At 39.0% G+C, this 20,157-nt stretch overlaps 1 protein-coding gene across 4 annotated transcripts in view; it reads right to left on the bottom strand.

The window, feature by feature from the left end:
• The window catches only part of LOC133574411 (alsin-like), a 135,520-nt gene that overhangs the window by 113,597 nt on the left and 1,766 nt on the right, over positions 1-20,157 (bottom strand). For all 4 annotated transcript variants that reach the window (XM_061926594.2, XM_061926596.2, XM_072912024.1 and 1 more), the window contains exons 2-5: positions 14,109-14,301; positions 13,857-14,020; positions 11,094-11,318; positions 5,016-5,206 (exon numbers count right to left, since the gene is read on the bottom strand). In XM_061926594.2, coding sequence (XP_061782578.1) covers positions 5,016-5,206; positions 11,094-11,318; positions 13,857-14,020; positions 14,109-14,128 — 600 coding nt within the window. In that variant the 5' untranslated portion in view covers positions 14,129-14,301. The remainder of the gene's footprint in view (positions 1-5,015; positions 5,207-11,093; positions 11,319-13,856; positions 14,021-14,108; positions 14,302-20,157) is intronic.

Genomic DNA, 20,157 nt, shown 5'->3' with positions numbered 1-20,157 from the left:
TAATATATTATTAAAGTTTGACTGACCTATCTGACTGTTTTTTTGACATTCCTTTAGCGCAGTTAGATGCGGCTTATAACACGGGGCGGCTTATAGGTGGACAAAGTTTTGAAATATGCCGTTCATTGAAGGCGCGGCTTATAACCCAGGGCGCCTTATGGTGCGGAAAATACGGTACTAACAAGCAATGTTCCCTCTAATTTTTCATGTGTGTAAGAAAATGCAAAAAGTCCCTGAGCATTCAGTGGAGCCCATGTGAGCAACATCAGACCTGCACACTGTGGCTACACCAGCAGCACACCTGTCCCAAACCTGACTAAATAACAAGTTCAATCTCCATCCATCCATCCATTTTCTACCGCTTGTCCCTTTCGGGGTCGCGGGGGGTGCTGCCTATCTCAGCTGCATTCGGGCGGAAGGCGGCGTACACCCTGGACAAGTCCCCACCTCATCGCAGGGCCAACACAGATAGACAGACAACATTCTCTTATTATTATAATCAAATGACAGCAGTCATTTCCATGAGGTTATTTTCTAATATAAGTGTTTAGGCCCACTTACAATAACAAAAAATATTGTTTTTCATGAACTGTGTAATTGTATTGTTTGTCTGGGTGGAGGTCCTGCTTTGGAAATAATTTGTACCCTTTTCAGACATTGCATTTAGTTCCCATTCAAACATTCACATGTTGCACAATGAGATGTAAGCAGGGGATCATGTGTAGATTCCTGCAACTTCCTGTTTGTAAAATATATATGTTTATTAGTATTTATTTAATATACTAACAGCATCTCATGATTAATATTTATAAATTAAGATTCCTAATAAATGACACTAGAATAAGCACACATTTGATTGGTAAATCATAGTGTAACGACCTGGAATTACACTTTATGTGTGGTGTTGGAGTTGTCCGACTTTTTGTGTGGCTGTAAACGCATCACTGGCTAAGTGCAATATGTGCATGTGTTGGCGCAAGTGAGAAAGAGCGAGCGGCTGCTGTTGATATAACAAAGTTGCTTTTGGTCTGGTTTGTACTGCAGAAAATGACCACTTTTGCTAGATATAATTTTTTTTTACTAATGTTTTGGTGATGTGTTCATGGCCGACAATAAAGAGTTTTGCTCAGTAAAGTAATCGATGGAATTCATGTCCTCAAAGCGTCTCGACAGACGTTACAATATTTGAACAATGATGATGAAAACTGTTTTCCCTGTCGTGTCCGTGTCGTGTCGAAAATTGTTATGCGCTTATTTTTTTATTTGATTTTGTGCGTGGCATAGATTTGCCGTGCGCAGAGGACGCTTGAGCAGTGCGCAATTGCACAGGCGCGCACCTTAGAGGGAACATTGCTTACAAGCAGACACAGTGTGTAGACAGAAAAGGGAAAACGGGCGCATTTTAGCCTAAAAACTGACGATAAAGGTGAAGTTATAACACTGAAACGCCCACCGAAAGAGGTGCTTTAAGACATGCTCGCTAGTTAGCAGCGAACATCCATCCGCAGTCGGCAGTGTTTTAGCTACTTCTAAATCACTAATCCTCGTCTCCATGGCGACGAATAAAGTATGTTTCTTACAAGTATCATCCCTGCAAGACAAGGAATAGCTAAACATGTTTCACAATGTAAACAAAAACCATGGGTGGATCTACACCTGACATCCACTGTAATGATACCAAGTACAAGAGCGTATCTAGTCGATACTCTTATGCTTACATCGATATTTTTTATCGTCACAAAATCTTTTTTTCCTTTAAAAAAAATTCATATTATGTTTATAAAGTCTGGAAATACGTCCCTGGACACATGAGGACTTTGAATATGACCAATGTATGATCCTGTAACTACTTGGTATCGGATCGATATCCAAATTTGTGGTATCATCCGAAACTAATGTAAAGTACCCAAACAACAGAAGAATAAGTGATTATTACATTTTAATAGAAGTGTAGACAGAACATGTTGAAATAGAAAATAAGCAGATATTAACAGTAAATGGATTAATAATTCATTTTTACAGCTTGTCCCACATAATTTTGACAAAACGCCAGATAATATGTCTTACCTTATACACACACCATAATAATACTCCTATGTTGACGCACAGTACAATCCATCAAGCGGTGCGGCTTCATAACCTACCAAAGTCGTACTAAATCATTTTGATAGATTTTAGAGCGCCGTGTGTAATGTTCTATATTTTCAATGGAACATATAAAATGTTGATGTTGTTTACTTGAATCATGTTGCAGTCTACACATATATCTTATGTGTGACTGCCATCATATTACAGTCTATACGTATCTCTTATGTGTGACTGCCTTCTTCTGGGCACACTTATCATTTCACCATGTACCAAATAAAATAGCTTCGAGGTCGGTAAGCACAACCAAAATGATCCCGCACCGGTTATAAGGCGCACTGTCGAGTTTTGAGAAAATGAAAGGATTTTAAGTGCGCCTTGTAGTCGGAAAAATACGGTATACACATGTTAGGACATAGGAACCACGGAACTTCCAGACCGCCTTCGCCTGGGGCCAAGAGAGAAAGCGCCAACATTACATGTTGTTTTAAATCATAATATGACCGCTTTAACAGGATTTATACTGAGATTAGACACACCCAGGTACCGTATTTTTCGGACTATAAGTCGCAGTTTTTTTCATAGTTTGGCCAGGGGTGCGACTTATACTCAGGGGCGACTTATGTGTGAAATTATTAACACATTACCGTAAAATATCAAATAATATTATTTAGCTCATTCACGTAAGCGACTAGACGTATAAGATTTCATGGGATTTAGCGATTAGGAGTGACAGATTGTTTGGTAAACGTTAAGGCTGAAACGACGCGTCGACGTAGTCGACGTCATCGGTTACGTAAATACGTCGACGCCGTTTTTGTGCGTCGACGCGTCGCATATATACGTCACGCTAATGTCATGGCGGAGCGCAAAGCAGACGATGCGAGCGGGGCGAGCGAGGGGAAAAAAGCACACCAAAAGTCGTCAAAAGTGTGGGAGTATTTCAATAAACGGCCTAATAATGTTGTTGTATGCACACTGTGTCGAGCGGAAATGGCCTATCATAGCAGCACAACGGCTATGAACGAACATTTGAAAAGAAAACCGACAGCGTTCTTGCCATCACCATCAACTAGTCAATCGTCCGCGTGAGTATACGTTGCCATCATTACACAAAAACATGAATGTGTCATTTGTATCTGCGTTGTAAATTCATAAAGTAAAACACTGTTTCGCTCTGAGAGGCGCGTTTGGCGTGCCTGTTCAGTATTTACAAAGACGCGCTCCTCTTTAACGCCGTGGAGAGGCGGGACCGGCGAGCGAGCGGCAAGGTGAGGCGCGCCGGGAGCAACGCCGCAATCGTGCCCAGGTGCGCGATCATCCAATCTCCTCTCGCTGAAGAAAAGGGGAGCAGCAGAGAGAGAGAGGGAAGAGAGACTGGAAGGAGCCAGAGTGAAGCTGACGTGGAGCGAGAGAGGAGGAGAGCCAGAGACAACGAGGAAGAGGAGTTGAAAAGTGAGGAAAGAAAGAGAAAAGAGTTGGAAGAGAAAAGACTTTGTGTAAAATTAAAAGATTGTAAACCTGGCAAAGCCGTCTGGCGTTCAGTCTGTCGGTCCTGAAAGAACCCCACGGCACAAGACGTGTCACAAACGCTAACGTTAATTAGTTGTGCAAATACCTTTTACAACATTAACAGTTACATATACTATGTACAAACGAACAATTAACTTTCACTTGAATCATACTATCATTGTTGTGTTATTAAGCAAAATAAGCAATACTTTTACTTTTGTTGAAATGTTAACACTGTTGTTGCAGAATATTTCGTTTTGCACTTTCTTGTATTGGATGTTTATCTTTATTTTTGCACATTTTAGCAAATAAGCAATACTTTTACTTTTGTTGAAATGTTTACACTGTTGTTACAGAATATTTCCGTTTTGCACTTTTTTGTATTGGATGTTTATCTTTATTTTTGCACATTTTAAAGCAAAATAAGCAATACTTTTACTTTTGAAATGCTTATACTATTGCAGAATATTAAGATGTGCACTGGATGTTTACTTTTATATTTGCACATTAAAAAGCAAATAAGCTACTTTTAATTTTGTTAAATGTTAAAAGTTTTAAATGTTTACATTGTTACAGAATATTTTGTCATGTTGTTGTCAATGTTGACTGAGTGGCCATACTTTTTTTTTTTTGTAAATAAAAGCCATGCCTTTTGAAAAAACTGGCCTACATTTATTTTTTCATCATCATTTTAAATAAAAATAAAAAAATCGGCAAAAGGAAAAATAATCTATAGATTAATCGAAAAAAATAATCTATAGATTAACCGATTAATCAAAAAAAATAATCTATAGATTAATCGATATAAAAATAATCGTTAGCTGCAGCCTTAGTAAACGTATAGCATGTTCTATATGTTATAGTTATTTGAATGACTCTTACCATAATATGTTACGTTAACATACCAGTTGGTTATTTATGCCTCATATAACGTACACTTATTCAGCCTGTTGTTCACTATTCTTTATTTATTTTAAATGGCCTTTCAAATGTCTATTCTTGGCGTTGGGTTTTATCAAATAAATTTCCCCAAAAAGTGCGACTTATATATGTTTTTTTCCTTCTTTATTATGCATTTTTGGCCGGTGCGACTTGTACTCCGAAAAATACGGTAAACTCGATTTACACTTTGTAGTGTAAAGGGGGCTGAATACTTTCCACAACACATTTAGTTTTCAAATCACCATGCATAATTTTCCTTCTACGGTACTTCACAAATGTGTGCCGCTTTGTGTTGGTCTTTTATGTCAAATCCCAATAAAATACGTACCTTCGTTCGTGGTTCTCGATATGACTCAAATGGGGAAGTACTTTTTCAATCCACTGACTAAACACTTCAACAACCACAAATCGTGCTTTACAAAATTACTCCATAAAAACTCCAATAGAGAACATAATTCAGTGTTGCATTTAGTGACCTTTTGTGGTTTCCAGACAGGAAAGTTGCTGGTGACCAGGCCCAGCTGACAGCCGCTGCCCCAAGCCCACAGCTCATTCTGGGCTGAGAGTGCCAGGCTGTGCTCCCGTCCGCACGCCAGGTCCACAACGCGAACCACCGCGGGAGGAACCACTTCATTGTCCACCACAGCCAGCGGGTACGGTTCTGCAACTGTGACAAACCAGGGAGTCAAACAGACAGGATAAAGTGAGCCTGAATGCTATTTTGGAAGGGGCTCCAATATCAAGGGGATCATGTTTTTTTTAGTTTGTGTGCAACTTCCTGCTTTGTCTGTCTATATCAGGGGCACCCAGACTTGTTGCCTCCAAGGAGCCAAAGTGAAAATGTACCAGCGGGCCAAGGGCCATACAGATTATAAGCGCACTGCTGCACAATAAGTAAACATTTCATCTAGGGGTGTAACGGTACGTGTATTTGTATTGAACCGTTCCGGGACGGAGGTTTCGGTTCGGAAGTGTACCGAACGATAGGGATGATGTTTGATAAGAAATTATCGAGTTCGAGCCTATAATCGAATCCTCTTATCGAACCGATTCCTTATCAATTCTCTTATCGAGTCCAGATAAGTTGTTGTATATGGAAAAAAACACACAATATTTGGTTTAAAGGGGAACATTATCACCAGACCTATGTAAGCGTCAATATATACCTTGATGTTGCAGAAAAAAAGACCATATATTTTTTTAACCGATTTCCGAACTCTAAATGGGTGAATTTTGGCGAATTAAACGCCTTTCTAATATTCGCTCTCGGAGTGACGTCACATCGGGAAGCCGACTGTTTTCCGTACCTTGGAGACATCATGCCTCGTCGGTGTGTTGTCGGAGGGTGTAACAACACGAACAGGGACGGATTCAAGTTGCACCAGTGGCCCAAAGATGCGAAAGTGGCAAGAAATTGGACGTTTGTTCCGCACACTTTACCGACGAAAGCTATGCTACGACAGAGATGGCAAGAATGTGTGGATATCCTGCGACACTCAAAGCAGATGCATTTCCAACGATAAAGTCAAAGAAATCTGCCGCCAGACCCCCATTGAATCTGCCGGAGTGTGTGAGCAATTCAGGGACAAAGGACCTCGGTAGCACGGCAAGCAATGGCGGCAGTTTGTTCCCGCAGACGAGCGAGCTAAACCCCCTGGATGTCTTGGCTCGCACCGTCCCTTATGCCACCGAAGATGATCAAGAGAAGAATGTCGACCCTAGCTTCCCTGGCCTGCTGACATCAACTCCAAAACTGGACAGATCAGCTTTCAGGAAAAGAGCGCGGATGGGGGTATGTCTACAGAATATAAATTGATGAAAATTGGGCTGTCTGCATTCTCATGTGCATGTTGTTGCCAAATGTATTTCATATGCTGTAAACCTAGTTCATAGTTGTTAGTTTCCTTTAATGCCAAACAAACACATACCAATCGTTGGTTAGAAGGCGATCGCCGAATTCGTCCTCGCTTTCTCCCGTGTCGCTGGCTGTCGTGTCGTTTTCGTGGGTTTCGCTTGCATACGGTTCAAACCGATATGGCTCAATAGCTTCAGTTTCTTCTTCAATTTCGTTTTCGCTACCTGCCTCCACACTACAACCATCCGTTTCAATACATGCGTAATCTGTTGAATCGCTTAAGCCGCTGAAATCCGAGTCTGAATCCGAGCTAATGTCGCTATAGCTTGCTGTTCTATGCGCCATGTTTGTTTGTAAGTGCATCATTAAGCCTACATGAACTCCATGGTGTTCAGGGATGAATAGTCTCTCCTATTGCTATTCTACTATTTTTTCCAGCTATAGTTACATTAATCATTAGTAATGGAGCAGCCTAGTTTTGAATGGCAGGGTCCCTGCTATCACATGTTGATAAAAATATAACATTTACATAATAAAAATCAACTACAGGCTTCCCAAATGCTGTAATAAATTAAGCATGATGAGTTCACTTGAAACTGTTTAATGTTGCACTTTTTATACAGAGAAGAAAAGTTTTGTCATTTTATTTCATCTGAGCAACAACTTGAGGCAGTTTAATGTTGATTAACGTGGGCAGAATTATTATAGTGTTCCCAATGTTAAAAGGATAAAGCCATTCTTTACAAATTTGGTAAATAAATAACCAAAAAATGTATATTTTGTTGTTTTCTTACTGTACCGAAAATGAACCCGAACCGTGACCTGTAAACCGAGGTACGTACCGAACCGAAATTTTTGTGTACCGTTACACCCCTAATTTCATCCCATACCACTAATATTTAAGGTAGTTGGGAGCATTACGTTCAAAATATGCGAACTTGCCGTCAATGACTGTGTGAGCCTAAAAGGGTATGAAGACAGTCTGCGGTGGGCCATACAAAACGACTCGGCGGGCAGATTTTAGCCCCCAGGCCCTACTTTGGGCACCCCTGGTCTAAATCTTTACGATTGTAGGCGAAAGCCCAAATTAGGGATGTTCCCATCTGGGATTTATGATGCAGATTTCAATACCGATCATCCATGAGTCAGATCGGCCGATATCAATTTCCATACTGATCACATGTTGTATTTATTCATGATTTAGTTATGTATTCAATGATTTAAATAATGATAATTTAAAAAGGGTCATATTATGATTTTTTTTCTACATTTAAAACACTTCCTTGTGGTCTAAATAACATGCAAGTAAAACATTTAAAAATGTTTGTGTATGACATTATGACAATAAAATTGCATTTGTGTCAAAATATTGGTGTTTTTTAAAGTGAATTGAAATCATGCTAGCAAGTATTTTAGCGTGATTAATCGCGATTAATTAAAATTCAAAAGGGTGTTTATAATTTCGCCTTGCAAAGAGGAAAGCTTCTCCGAGATGTTATCTAGTTTGTGATTTGTGTGATTTAAAAAATAGCAAGCTCACACTTTTCTTTGCTGCTTAACTAAGGTGAGAAAGTTTCGAGGTGAACACTATTTTAGTCTGTGGTTATTGAACACGAGGCAAAACTGTGTGTTTGATTTCGCCTTGCAAAGCGGAAAACTTCTCCGAGATGTTATCCAGTTTGTGATTTGTGTGATTTGAAAAATAGCTAGCTCACACTTTTCTTTGCTGCTTAACTAAGATGAGAAAGTTCCGAGGTGAACACATGCTCGGCTCTGCGGTTATTGAACACGAGGCATAACTGCGTGTTAAATTTTGCCTTGCAAAGCGGAAAGCTTCTCCGAGATGTTGTCGAGTTTGTGATTTGTGTGATTAAATAGATAGTTTGCTCACACTTTTCTTTGCTGCTTAACTAAGATGAGAAAGTTCTGAGGTGAACACATGCTCGGTTCTGTGGTTATTTAACACGAGGCATAACTGCGTATTTAATTTCGCCTTGCAAAGCGGAAATGTTCTGCGAGATTTTATCCAGTTTGTGACTTGTGTGATTAAATAAATAGCTAGCTCACACTTTTCTTTGCTGCTTAACTAATATGAGAAAGTTGCTAGGTGAACACGTGGCATAACTGGGTGTTTACTTTCGCCTTGCAAAGTGGAAAGCTTCACCGAAATGTTATCTAGTTTGTGATTTGTGTGATTAAATAAATAGCTAGCTCACACTTTTCTTTACTGCTTAACTAAGATGAGAAATTTAGTAGGTGAACTGCTCTGTGGTTAATGAACACGAGGCATAACTGGGTGTTTAATTTCGCCTTTCAAAGTGGAAAGCTTCTCTGAGATGTTATCCAGTTTGTGATTTGTGTGATTAAATAAATAGCTAGCTCACACTTTTCTTTGCTGCTTAACTAAGATGAGAAAGTTGCTAGGTGAACACGTGGCATAACTGGGTGTTTACTTTTGCCTTGCAAAGCGGAAAGCTTCACCGAGATGTTATCTAGTTTGTGATTTGTGTGATTAAATAAATAGCTAGCTCACACTTTTCTTTACTGCTTAACTAAGATGAGAAAGTTAGTAGGTGAACTGCTCTGTGGTTAATGAACACGAGGCATAACTGGGTGTTTAATTTCGCCTTTCAAAGTGGAAAGCTTCTCTGAGATGTTATCCAGTTTGTGATTTGTGTGATTAAAAAATAGCTAGCCCACACTTTTCTTTGCTGCTTAACTAAGATGAGAAAGTTGCTAGGTGAACACGTGGCATGACTGGGTGTTTACTTTCGCCTTGCAAAGCGGAAAGCTTCACCGAAATGTTATCTAGTTTGTGATTTGTGTGATTAAATAAATAGCTAGCTCACACTTTTCTTTACTGCTTAACTAAGATGAGAAAGTTAGTAGGTGAACTGCTCTGTGGTTAATGAACACGAGGCATAACTGGGTGTTTAATTTCGCCTTTCAAAGTGGAAAGCTTCTCTGAGATGTTATCCAGTTTGTGATTTGTGTGATTAAATAAATAGCTAGCTCACACTTTTCTTTACTGCTTAACTAAGATGAGAAAGTTAGTAGGTGAACTGCTCTGTGGTTAATGAACACGAGGCATAACTGGGTGTTTAATTTCGCCTTGCAAAGTGGAAAGCTTCTCTGAGATGTTATCCAGTTTGTGATTTGTGTTATTAAATAAATAGCTAGCTCACACTTTTCTTTGCTGCTTAACTAAGTTGAGAAAGTTGCTAGGTGAACACGTGGCATAACTGGGTGTTTACTTTCGCCTTGCAAAGCGGAAAGCTTCACCGAGATGTTATCTAGTTTGTGATTTGTGTGATTAAATAAATAGCTAGCTCACACTTTTCTTTACTGCTTAACTAAGATGAGAAAGTTAGTACCGTATTTTCCGCACTATAAGGCGCACCTAAAAACCACAAATTTTCTCAAAAGCTGACAGTGCGCCTTATAACCCGGTGCGCTTTATATATGGATTAATATTAAGATTCATTTTCATAAAGTTTCGGTCTCGTAACTACGGTAAACAGCCGCCATCTTTTTTCCCGGTAGAACAGGAAGCGCTTCTTCTTCTACGCAAGCAACCGCCAAGGTAAAGCACCCGCCCCCATAGAACAGGAAGCGCTTCTTCTTCTACTGTAAGCAACCACCCGCCCGCGTAGAAGAAGAAAAAGCGCGCGGATATTACCGTACGTTTCATTTCCTTTGTGTGTTTACATCTGTAAAGACCACAATATGGCTCCTACTAAGCGACAGGGATCCGGTTCATGAAAAGACGCAATCTCTCCATCCGCACACGGATTACTATTTCACAGCAACTGATATTCCTGTGAACCGCACTGTGGATACAACAGGAGCACGTACGGTGAATATTCGCACCACAGGGAATGAGAAGTCATCCTTCACTGTGGTTCTAGCTTGCCATGCTAATGGCCAGAAACTTCCACCCATGGTGATATTCAAAAGGAAGACCTTGCCAAAAGAGACCTTTCGAGCCGGCGTCATCATAAAAGCTAACTCGAAGGGATGGATGAAGAAAAGATGAGCGAGTGGTTAAGGTAAGTTTAAGTTTACGCGAAGAGGCCGGGTGGCTTTTTTCACGCAGCTTTGTCCATGTTGACATACGATTCCATGCGCGCCCACATCACGCTGGTTTTAATATATTATTAAAGTTTGACTGACCTATTTGACTGTTTTTTTGACATTCCTTTAGCGCAGTTAGATGCGGCTTACAACACGGGGCGGCTTATAGGTGGACAAAGTTTTGAAATATGCCGTTCATTGAAGGCGCGGCTTATAACCCAGGGCGCCTTATGGTGCGGAAAATACGGTAGGTGAACTGCTCTGTGGTTAATGAACACGAGGCACAACTGGGTGTTTAATTTCGCCTTGCAAAGTGGAAAGCTTCTCTGAGATGTTATCCAGTTTGTGATTTGTGTGATTAAAAAATAGCTGGCTCACACTTTTCTTTGCTGCTTAACTAAGATGAGAAAGTTTCTAGGTGAACACAAGTGGTGGTTGAACACGAGGCATAACTGGGTGTTTGGAACAAATGCCACTTACTCTGAAGTGATGCACAAGAAGGAGAAAAATGGAAACTACATGATGAATGTCAGGAGGACAGACTTGATTATAGCGTAGTAACCGCAGAGGAAATGCGCCACAAGAGAAGGAGGGAAAGAAAACAGAAAGTGAGGCGATGACTGACCAGTAAGATTTGAGTCTGTGCCACCCTCAGTCGGCCCACACTGTCCAGCAGTGTTCTCCCCCCACATGTAGACGCTGCCCTGCTCACTCAGCGCTCCGCAATGGAAACCACCGGAGGCCACGCGGACCACCGTCGTCCCTTGTAGGGAGACCTCCAACACTGGGGTTGACACTGGAACGCTAAGGCCCCTCCAGAGCAGCTCTCCAAAGGAGTACACCTGACCACCTGGGGGACGACAAGGGGGGCAATGTCAAGTTTGGACTGTAAAGAATATGTGGTAAGTTTACCTTTAAAAAAAAAAAAAGAAGAAGAAGTTATGCCGATGTTATACTGACTTGCAATGAAGAGAAGAGTACAGTAGTCTACAGAAATAAGCAAGCAGTCTGGACCCTTTCCAATGAATTAGCACTCGTTTTAGTCAACAAAAAGCAGTTTACCGTAAATTCCAGACTACAAGACGCTTTGAACCCTGCGGCTTATAAAACGGTGCGGCTAATTTATGGATTTTTCTTTGCCGACAGCCATAACGCAAATAGTTTAAAAAACAAAACGAGCAAAGACACTGAATAGGTGTGTTATTGTTTGAGCTATGGCGCCATCTTTTGGACGAGTTCGCTCACTGCCAGTGCTGCAGTGCCCTTCTGTTTAGACTGAGCTTTCAACCGGAAGTACAAGTGCCGTTCCGTCTTCTAGCCGTCCGCAGCGGTTCTACTTGTATGGATCCTTCATTCGTCACTCCAAGCAACGTTTTTAAGTTTTACAATATAACTAAGAATATTCTTACTTACTAAACCGTCCCATGTGTGATGTCTGTAGGAGTGTTTTCATGCACATTTGTACGTGCTATCGTAATGTAATGAAGCTAACACGTGTACGAGTGTCTATGTCAGTATTATTGACTTCCAATTTTTCTTCTTGTATTGTTTCAGTTTTGTAAATTCAGCAAAACGTCACCGTGGGCTGTTTAGCTGATTGGAGAGCTAGCTTCCGCGGCTAGTGCGTCCATGACGATGTCCTCTGTTTTGTTTGATCCGCCGTTTTACGGCCGTGTTGCAGGCACCGTTTGGAAACAATTAAGGTATGTAAATAAATATTTAAAAAATCTTCCGTATCGGTATATATCTGCGGCTTATGGTCTTTTGCGGCTAAAATATGTAAATATATGTATTTCTTCTCAAATTTGGTGGTTGCGACTTAAATACCGGTAGCCCGGAATTTACGATACATATATACAATTAGAGATGTCCGATAATGGCTTTTTTGCCGATATCCGATATTCCGATATTGTTCAACTCTTAATGACCGATTCCGATATCAACCGATACCGATATATACAGTCGTGGAATTAACACATTATTATGCCTAATTTTGTTGTGATGCCCCGCTGGATGCATTAAACAATGTAACAAGGTTTTCCAAAATAAATCAACTCAAGTTATGGAAAAAAAATGCCAACATGGCACTGCCATATTTATTATTGAAGTCACAAAGTGCATTATTTTTTTTAACATGCCTCAAAACAGCAGCTTGGAATTTGGGACATGCTCTCCCTGAGAGAGCATGAGGAGGTTGAGGTGGGGGGGGGGTGTATATTGTAGCGTCCCGGAAGAGTTAGTGCTGCATGGGGTTCTGGGTATTTGTTCTGAAATGTGTTTGTCATTCTTGTTTGGTGTGGGTTCACAGTGTGGCGCATATTTGTAACAGTGTTAAAGTTGTTTATACGGCCACCCTGAGTGTGACTTGTATGGCTGTTGACCAAGTATGCCTGGCATTCACTTGTGTGTGTGAAAAGCTGTAGATATTATGTGATTGGGCCGGCACGCAAAGGCAGTGCCTTTAAGGTTTATTGGCGCTCTGTACTTCTCCCTGCGTCCGTGTACACAGCGGCGTTTTAAAAAGTCATAAATTTTACTTTTTGAAACCGATACCGATAATTTCCGATATCACATTTTAAAGCATTTATCGGCCGATAATATCGGCAGTCCGATACTATCGGACATCTCTATATAAAATATAAAACTTGCAAATCGAATCACACTCGCAATTTTGAAGAGAAAAATGGCAGTTGTGTTTTTTCTCAAAATCTTGCAGCCCTAAATTTGGCCCCTTCACATTCCATTTTTTTTGTATACGGCCCACGGTTTAAACATCTCTTATCTACTAACAAAAACACTGTTAAGATTCCTCTTGATACACAATAAGACTGAAGTCCACGTACAGTAGGGAGTGGATTCATATGGCCCTATTCGTCGCGGTTTACCTGACACAAAAAACGTGACAAATTGGGGCGGGGGTGCATTATCCACTTCAGCCGCCAGTAGAGGGTTGAATAGCTTAAAGTGTGTGTGGAGGGGGCGTGGCCTGCGGGCCTGCAGCGAAGCGGGGTGTGCCAGGATCGGCCTCGAAGTCAGCGACAGGTGCGTAAAAGGCCCACCTGGGCCTTGTTATCTAATCACCTGTCGCTCTGTATAAGCAGCAACCGGGAGGAGAGACATGGTTGGAGCTGGAGCAAGAGACAACTGCTGGGAAGCAACCTGAGCACATTATTGAAAGAATAAAAGTCTATTGTAACCATGAAATGGGCTCGCATGACAATGCTTGGTGGTCTGGAAGAGAGCTTCCACAGTGTGTTTTGTAGGCGATTCCAACTTTAACCACGTCAGTTGCTATGTAGAGTGGCGCTTTCCATCATTTTCAGCAGACTGCATTGCAAAATGATTAATGGGGCTATGTGAATCCCTTCCATACTGTCGAGCATCTTACCCTGTGCCAGCAGGAGTCCATGGTGTTCTCCCAGGGCCACCTGCAGGACACACTGGGGAAGACACACTCTTTCTGGGCAAAGAGGCTCACTGGGTCCCCCTGACTGCCAAATGTGGAGAAGTCCTCGCTGAGGAGGTACGGTGTCCTGCTCTTCTGCAAGACCGCTGTTAGGCACGGGCGACAGACAAGGACCACGTTATTTTGTCGCCATCTTACTTTGTTAGTCCCGAAAATGTCCCTGTGTGTGTTCACCTGTGCTCTTTGTTCTCCATCACTTCAGAATCTCCATTCCAAAAGACAAGAAAGACATCTTCACCGACGTTTCTCTAAAGGTCCTAATCACTTCACTCCCAGGAAAGTGTGGATGTGCAGGAGACAAGTGAACCTTCTGTTCTGTTCGGACACCATCACGGTCAGTCTGTGGGTTTTAGGGGGTTTTGTGTTGCTTTAAAAAAAGACACACCGTATCAAATGTAAATGTTAGTAAATAGACTGACACAGAATTACACAAGTACCGTATTTTTCGGACTATAAGTCGCAATTTTTTTTCATAGTTTGGCCGGGGGTGCGACTTATACTCAGGAGCGGCTTATGTGTGAAATTATTAACACATTAGCGTAAAATATCAAATAATATTATTTTGCTCATTCACGTAAGAGACTAGACCAGGGGTCGGCAACCCGCAGATCACTCTGATGCGGCTCAGCAACTTACTTGCTGAACCCCTCAATTTTCCCGTGAGACTTCCGGATTTCAGTGCCTCTCGCAGGAAACTCCCGGGATTAATATTCACCGATTTTCACCCTTACAGCTATAATAAGGGCGTGCCATGATAGTGCAACATTTGGCGCTCTCTACAATCTGTATTAACAGCGTGCCAGCCCAACACTTGTTATACAATATACATTTTCTGCTTGCACACGTACGTGACAGCAAGGCACACTTTGTCAACAGCCACACAGGTTACACTGACGGTGGTCATATAAAACAACTTTAACACTCTTACTAATAATGCGCCACACTTTGAACCAAAACCAAACAAGAATGACAAACACATTTCGGGAGAACATCTGCACCTTAACACAACATAAACACAACAGAACAAACACCCAGAATCCCATGCAGCCCTGACTCTTCCGGGCTACATTATAAACCCCTGCTACCACCAAACCCCGCCCCCACCCCAACCCTGCTCCCTCACACATCAACCCCCCCTCTGTGCGTCGGTTGAGGTGGGCGGGGGTTTGGTAGCGGGGGTGTATAATGTATCCCGGAAGAGTTAGGGCTGCATGGGATTCTGGGTATTTGTCCTGTTGTGTTTCTGTGCAGATGTTCTCCCGAAATGTGTTTGTCATTCTTGTTTGGTGTGGGTTCACAGTGTGGCGCATTATTAGTAAGAGTGTTATAGTTTTTTTTATACCGCCACCGTCAGTGTAACCTGTGTGGTTGTTGACCAAGTATGTCTTGCTGTCCCCTACGTGAGCACACGGAAACACCATACAACGTGGAGCTGATCAGGCACGCTGGTTGTAGTGTGTGCTATATGCTGTACCATCACGGCACGCATGACGCTGTCAAGCGTCGTTCATATAAAACCCGCGTGGCGCACCAGCTTTCAAATTCTATATAAAGATGTAGGCAGCGTGTCTGAGACCCCTAATTTATACATAGCACAAAGCAAAAAAAAAAACTTTGTGTGCAGTGTTAATTCATTTAAAATTTCAAAAAAAATTTGCGGCTCCCATTGTTTTCTATAATTTACGAAACTGGTCAAAATGGCTCTTTGACTGGTAAAGGTTGCCGACCCCTGGACTAGACGTATAAGATTTCATGGGATTTAGCGATTAGGAGTGACAGATTGTTTGGTAAACGTATAGCATGTTCTATATGTTATAGTTATTTGAATGACTCTTACCATAATATGTTACGTTAACATACCAGTTGGTTATTTATGCCTCATATAACGTACACTTATCCAGCCTGTTGTTCACTATTCTGTATTTATTTTAAATTGCCTCTCAAATTTCCATTCTTGTTGTTGGGTTTTATCAAATACATTTCCCCCAAAAATGTGACTTATATATGTTTTTTTCCTTCTTTATTATGCATTTTCGGCCGGTGCGACTTATACTCCGGAGCGACTTATACTCCGAAAAATACGGTATACTAGTGCTGTCAAATGATTTATATTTTTAATCAGATTAATCACACTTCTGAATTTGGATTATTTGCGAATAATCACAGTTCCGGACCATAGGGCGCACTGGATTATAAGGCGCACTTCCGATGAATGGTCTATTTAAAAAAAAAATATATTGTTTTTCATATATAAGGCGCACCGGATTATAGGGTGCATTAAAGGAGTCATATTATTTATTTATTTTTCTAAATGTAAAAGACTTCCTTGTGGTCTACATAACATGTAATGGTGGTTCTTTGGTCAAAATGTTGCATAGATGATGTTTTACAGATCATCTTCAAGCCGCTTTCTGACAGTCGCTTCAGGATGCGCCGTTTTGTGGACGGTCTTATTTACGTGGCTCACCTTCGACAGCGTCTTCTCCCCGTCATCTTTGTTGTAGCGGTGTAGCGTGCAAGGACGGGAGTGGAAGAAGTGTCAAAAGATGGAGCTAACTGTTTTAATAACATTCAGACTTTACTTTAGCATCTCCTCATCCGGAAACAACAACACCGGAAAAGTGTCCCGTGAAAAAACGTCCGACCGGAACTCTCTAATAACTAAAGTTCCTTGGGTGAATAATGTAAACTCACTATACCGGTATGTTTTAGCGCTTTCATGGGGAGTTTACTGACAGATATAAGTAAGAACTTTACACTACTTTATATTAGAAATGGCAACAGCGGAGGATGAATGTCCCATAACAAGAAGATAGAGAAAAAGAAGAAGCTTATCGACTACGGTGTCAACATGGACTAAACAGGCGGACGCGCGTAATTTTTCAGGATTTATGCAGATTCCAAATCACAGTAAGTTACTTGCTGACATAACTTAAATTAACGTTAAAAAAAAACAATATTTTGACACTAATGCAATTTCATCGTCAGAACATCATACACAAACATTTTTAAATGTTTTACTTGTTACATGTTATGTAAACCACAAGGAAGTGTTTAAATGTATAACATTTATCATAACATGAACCTTTTAAATTAGTAATTAGTTATTTAAATCATTAGATAAATAATTAAATCATGAAATAATCAATTAAAACATGAAATAGTGAAATCAATACTTAAATGATTTAAAAACACATTAAATGAATTAATGGCACATTTAAGTATATATTTATTGTAGAGCTGTCATATCAATAATATTTTTAATCACATTAATTGCACTTTTGAATTTGGATTAATCACAATAAATTACTTACTGACATAACTTAAATTAACGTTAAAAAACCCAGGAGTTAATAAGAATAAATATTGTGAATAATCTCCAACTATGCAAGAGTAATGCAGTGTTTGTTTTGTGATTGATCACATGAGTTAATACAAATAAATTGCATGATTAATATGCAACTATACATGATAAGTGCAATGTTTCTGTCACTAATCACATGAGTTAATAAGGAGAAATATTGTGAATAATCTGCAACTATGCATAATAATAAATGCGTTATTTTTGTGATTGATCACATGAATTAATAAAAATAAATTGTGAGAATAATCTGCAACTATACATGAATAATTCTGTTTTTTGTGATTAATCACATGAGTTAATAAAAATAAATTATGCAAATAATCTGCAACTATACACGATTAATGCTATGGTTTTATGATTAATCACGAGTTAATAAAATAAATTGTGCGAATAATCTGCAGAGATACATGATTAATGCTATGTTTTTTGTGACTAATCACATGAGTTAATAAAAATAAATTGTGCAAATAATCTGCAACTATACATGAATATTATGTTTTTTGTGATTAATCACATGAATTAATAAAAATAAATTGTGCAGATAATCTGCAACTATCCACGATTAATGTTATGTTTTTGTGATTAATCACATGAACTAATAAAAATAAATGGTGTGAATAATCCGCAACTATGCATGATTAATGCTATGTTTTTTGTGATTAATCACATGAGTTAATAAAAATAAATTGGGTGAATAATATGCAACTATACAGGAATAATTATGTTTTTTGTGATTAATCACATGAGTTAATAAAAATAAATTGTGCGAATAATCCACAACTATGCACGATTAATGCAATGTTTTTTGGGATTAATCACATGAGTTAATAAAAATAAATTGTGCGAATAATCTGCAACTATACATGATTAATGCTATGATTTTGTGATTAATCACATGAGTTAATAAAAATAAATTGTGCGGATAATCTACAATTATATATGATTAATGCTATGTTTTTTGTGATTAATCACATGTTGATAAAAATAAATTCTGTGATTAATCTGCAACTATACATGATTAATGCAATGTTTCTGTGATCATTCACATGAGTTAATAATAATAAATATTGTGAATAATCTCCAACTATGCAAGATTAATGCTATGTGTTTTTGTGATTAATCACTTGAGTTATTACAAATAAATTGTGTGAATAATCTGCAACTATACATGATTAATTATATGTTTTTTGTGATTAATCACATGAGTTAATAAAAATAAATTGCGTGATTAATCTGCAACTATACATGATTAGTGCGATGTTTCTGTCATTAATCACATGAGTTGTTAAGAATAAATATTGTGAATAATCTCCAACTATGCATGATTAATGTGATGTTTTTTGTGATTAACCACATGAGTTAATAAAAATAAATTGTGTGAATAATCTGGAACTACAGGTATACATAATTAATGCTATGTGTTTTGTGCTTAATCACATGAGTTAACAAAATAAATATTGTGAATAATCTGCAATTATGCATGATAAATACTGGCCCCACTATGGACTGGACTCTTACTATTATGTTGGATTCACTATGGACTGGACTCTCACAATATTATGTCAGACCCACTCGACATCCATTGCAATCGGTCTCCCCTAAAGGGGGGGAGGGGGTTACCCACATATGCAGTCCTCTCCAAGGTTTCTCATAGTCATTCACATCGACGTCCCACTGGGGTGAGTTTTTCCTTGCCCTTATGTGGGCTCTGTACCGAGGATGTCGTTGTGGCTTGTGCAGCCCTTTGAGACACTTGTGATTTAGGGCTATATAAATAAACATTGATTGATTGATAAATGCGATATTTTTGTGATTAATCACGAGTTAATAAAAATAAATTGTGCGAATAATCTGCAACTATACATGATTAATATATGTTTTTTGTGATTAATCACATGAGGTAATAAAAATAAATTGCGAGAATAATCTGCAACTATACACGATTCATGCTATGTTTTTGTGATTAATCACATGAATTAATAAAAATAAATTATGCAAATAATCTGCAACTATGCATGATTAATGCTATGTTTTTGTGATTAATCACATGAGGTAATAAAAATAATTTGTGCGAATAATCTGCAACTATACATGATTAATTATATGTTTTTGTAATTAATCACATGAATTAATAAAAATAAATTGTGCGAATAATCTGCAACTATACACGATTAATGCTATGTTTTTGTGATTAATCACATGAAGTAAGTGGTATTGCTGTGTATTGTTTTGTTGGATTGATTAATTTAAAAAAATAAAAACAATTCAAAACAATGAAAAAAATGAAAAATAAATAAATAAATAAAATTCAGAAAAAAACTTTTTTTAAATGAGAATCGATTCTGAACCCCACAACGTGAGAATCGCGATTCGAATTCGAATCGATTTTTTCCCACACCCCTAACGTCTAGTCTCTTACGTGAATGAGCTAAATAATGTTATTTGATATTTTACGGTAATGTGTTAATAATTTCACACATAAGTCGCTCCTGAGTATAAGTCGCACCCCCGGCCAAACTATGAAAAAAACTGCGATTTATAGTCTGAAAAATACGGTATACATGATTAATGCTGTGTTTTTTTGCGATTCACCACGAGTTGATAAAAATAAATTGTGTGATTAATCTGCAAGTATACAGGATTTGTGCAATGTTTCTGTGATTAATCACATGAGGTAATAAAAATAAATTGCGAGAATAATCTGCAACTATACACGATTAATGCCATGTTTTTGTGATTAATCACATGAATTAATAAAAACAAATTGTGAGATTAATCTGCAACAATACATGATTAATTATATGTTTTTTGTGATTAATCACATGAGTTAATAAAAATAAATTGTGTGAATAATCTGCA

Source organism: Nerophis lumbriciformis, linkage group LG31 (assembly GCF_033978685.3).
Source record: "Nerophis lumbriciformis linkage group LG31, RoL_Nlum_v2.1, whole genome shotgun sequence".
Lineage (NCBI taxonomy): Eukaryota > Metazoa > Chordata > Actinopteri > Syngnathiformes > Syngnathidae > Nerophis > Nerophis lumbriciformis.
This window is presented reverse-complemented; position numbering and strand designations above follow the sequence as displayed.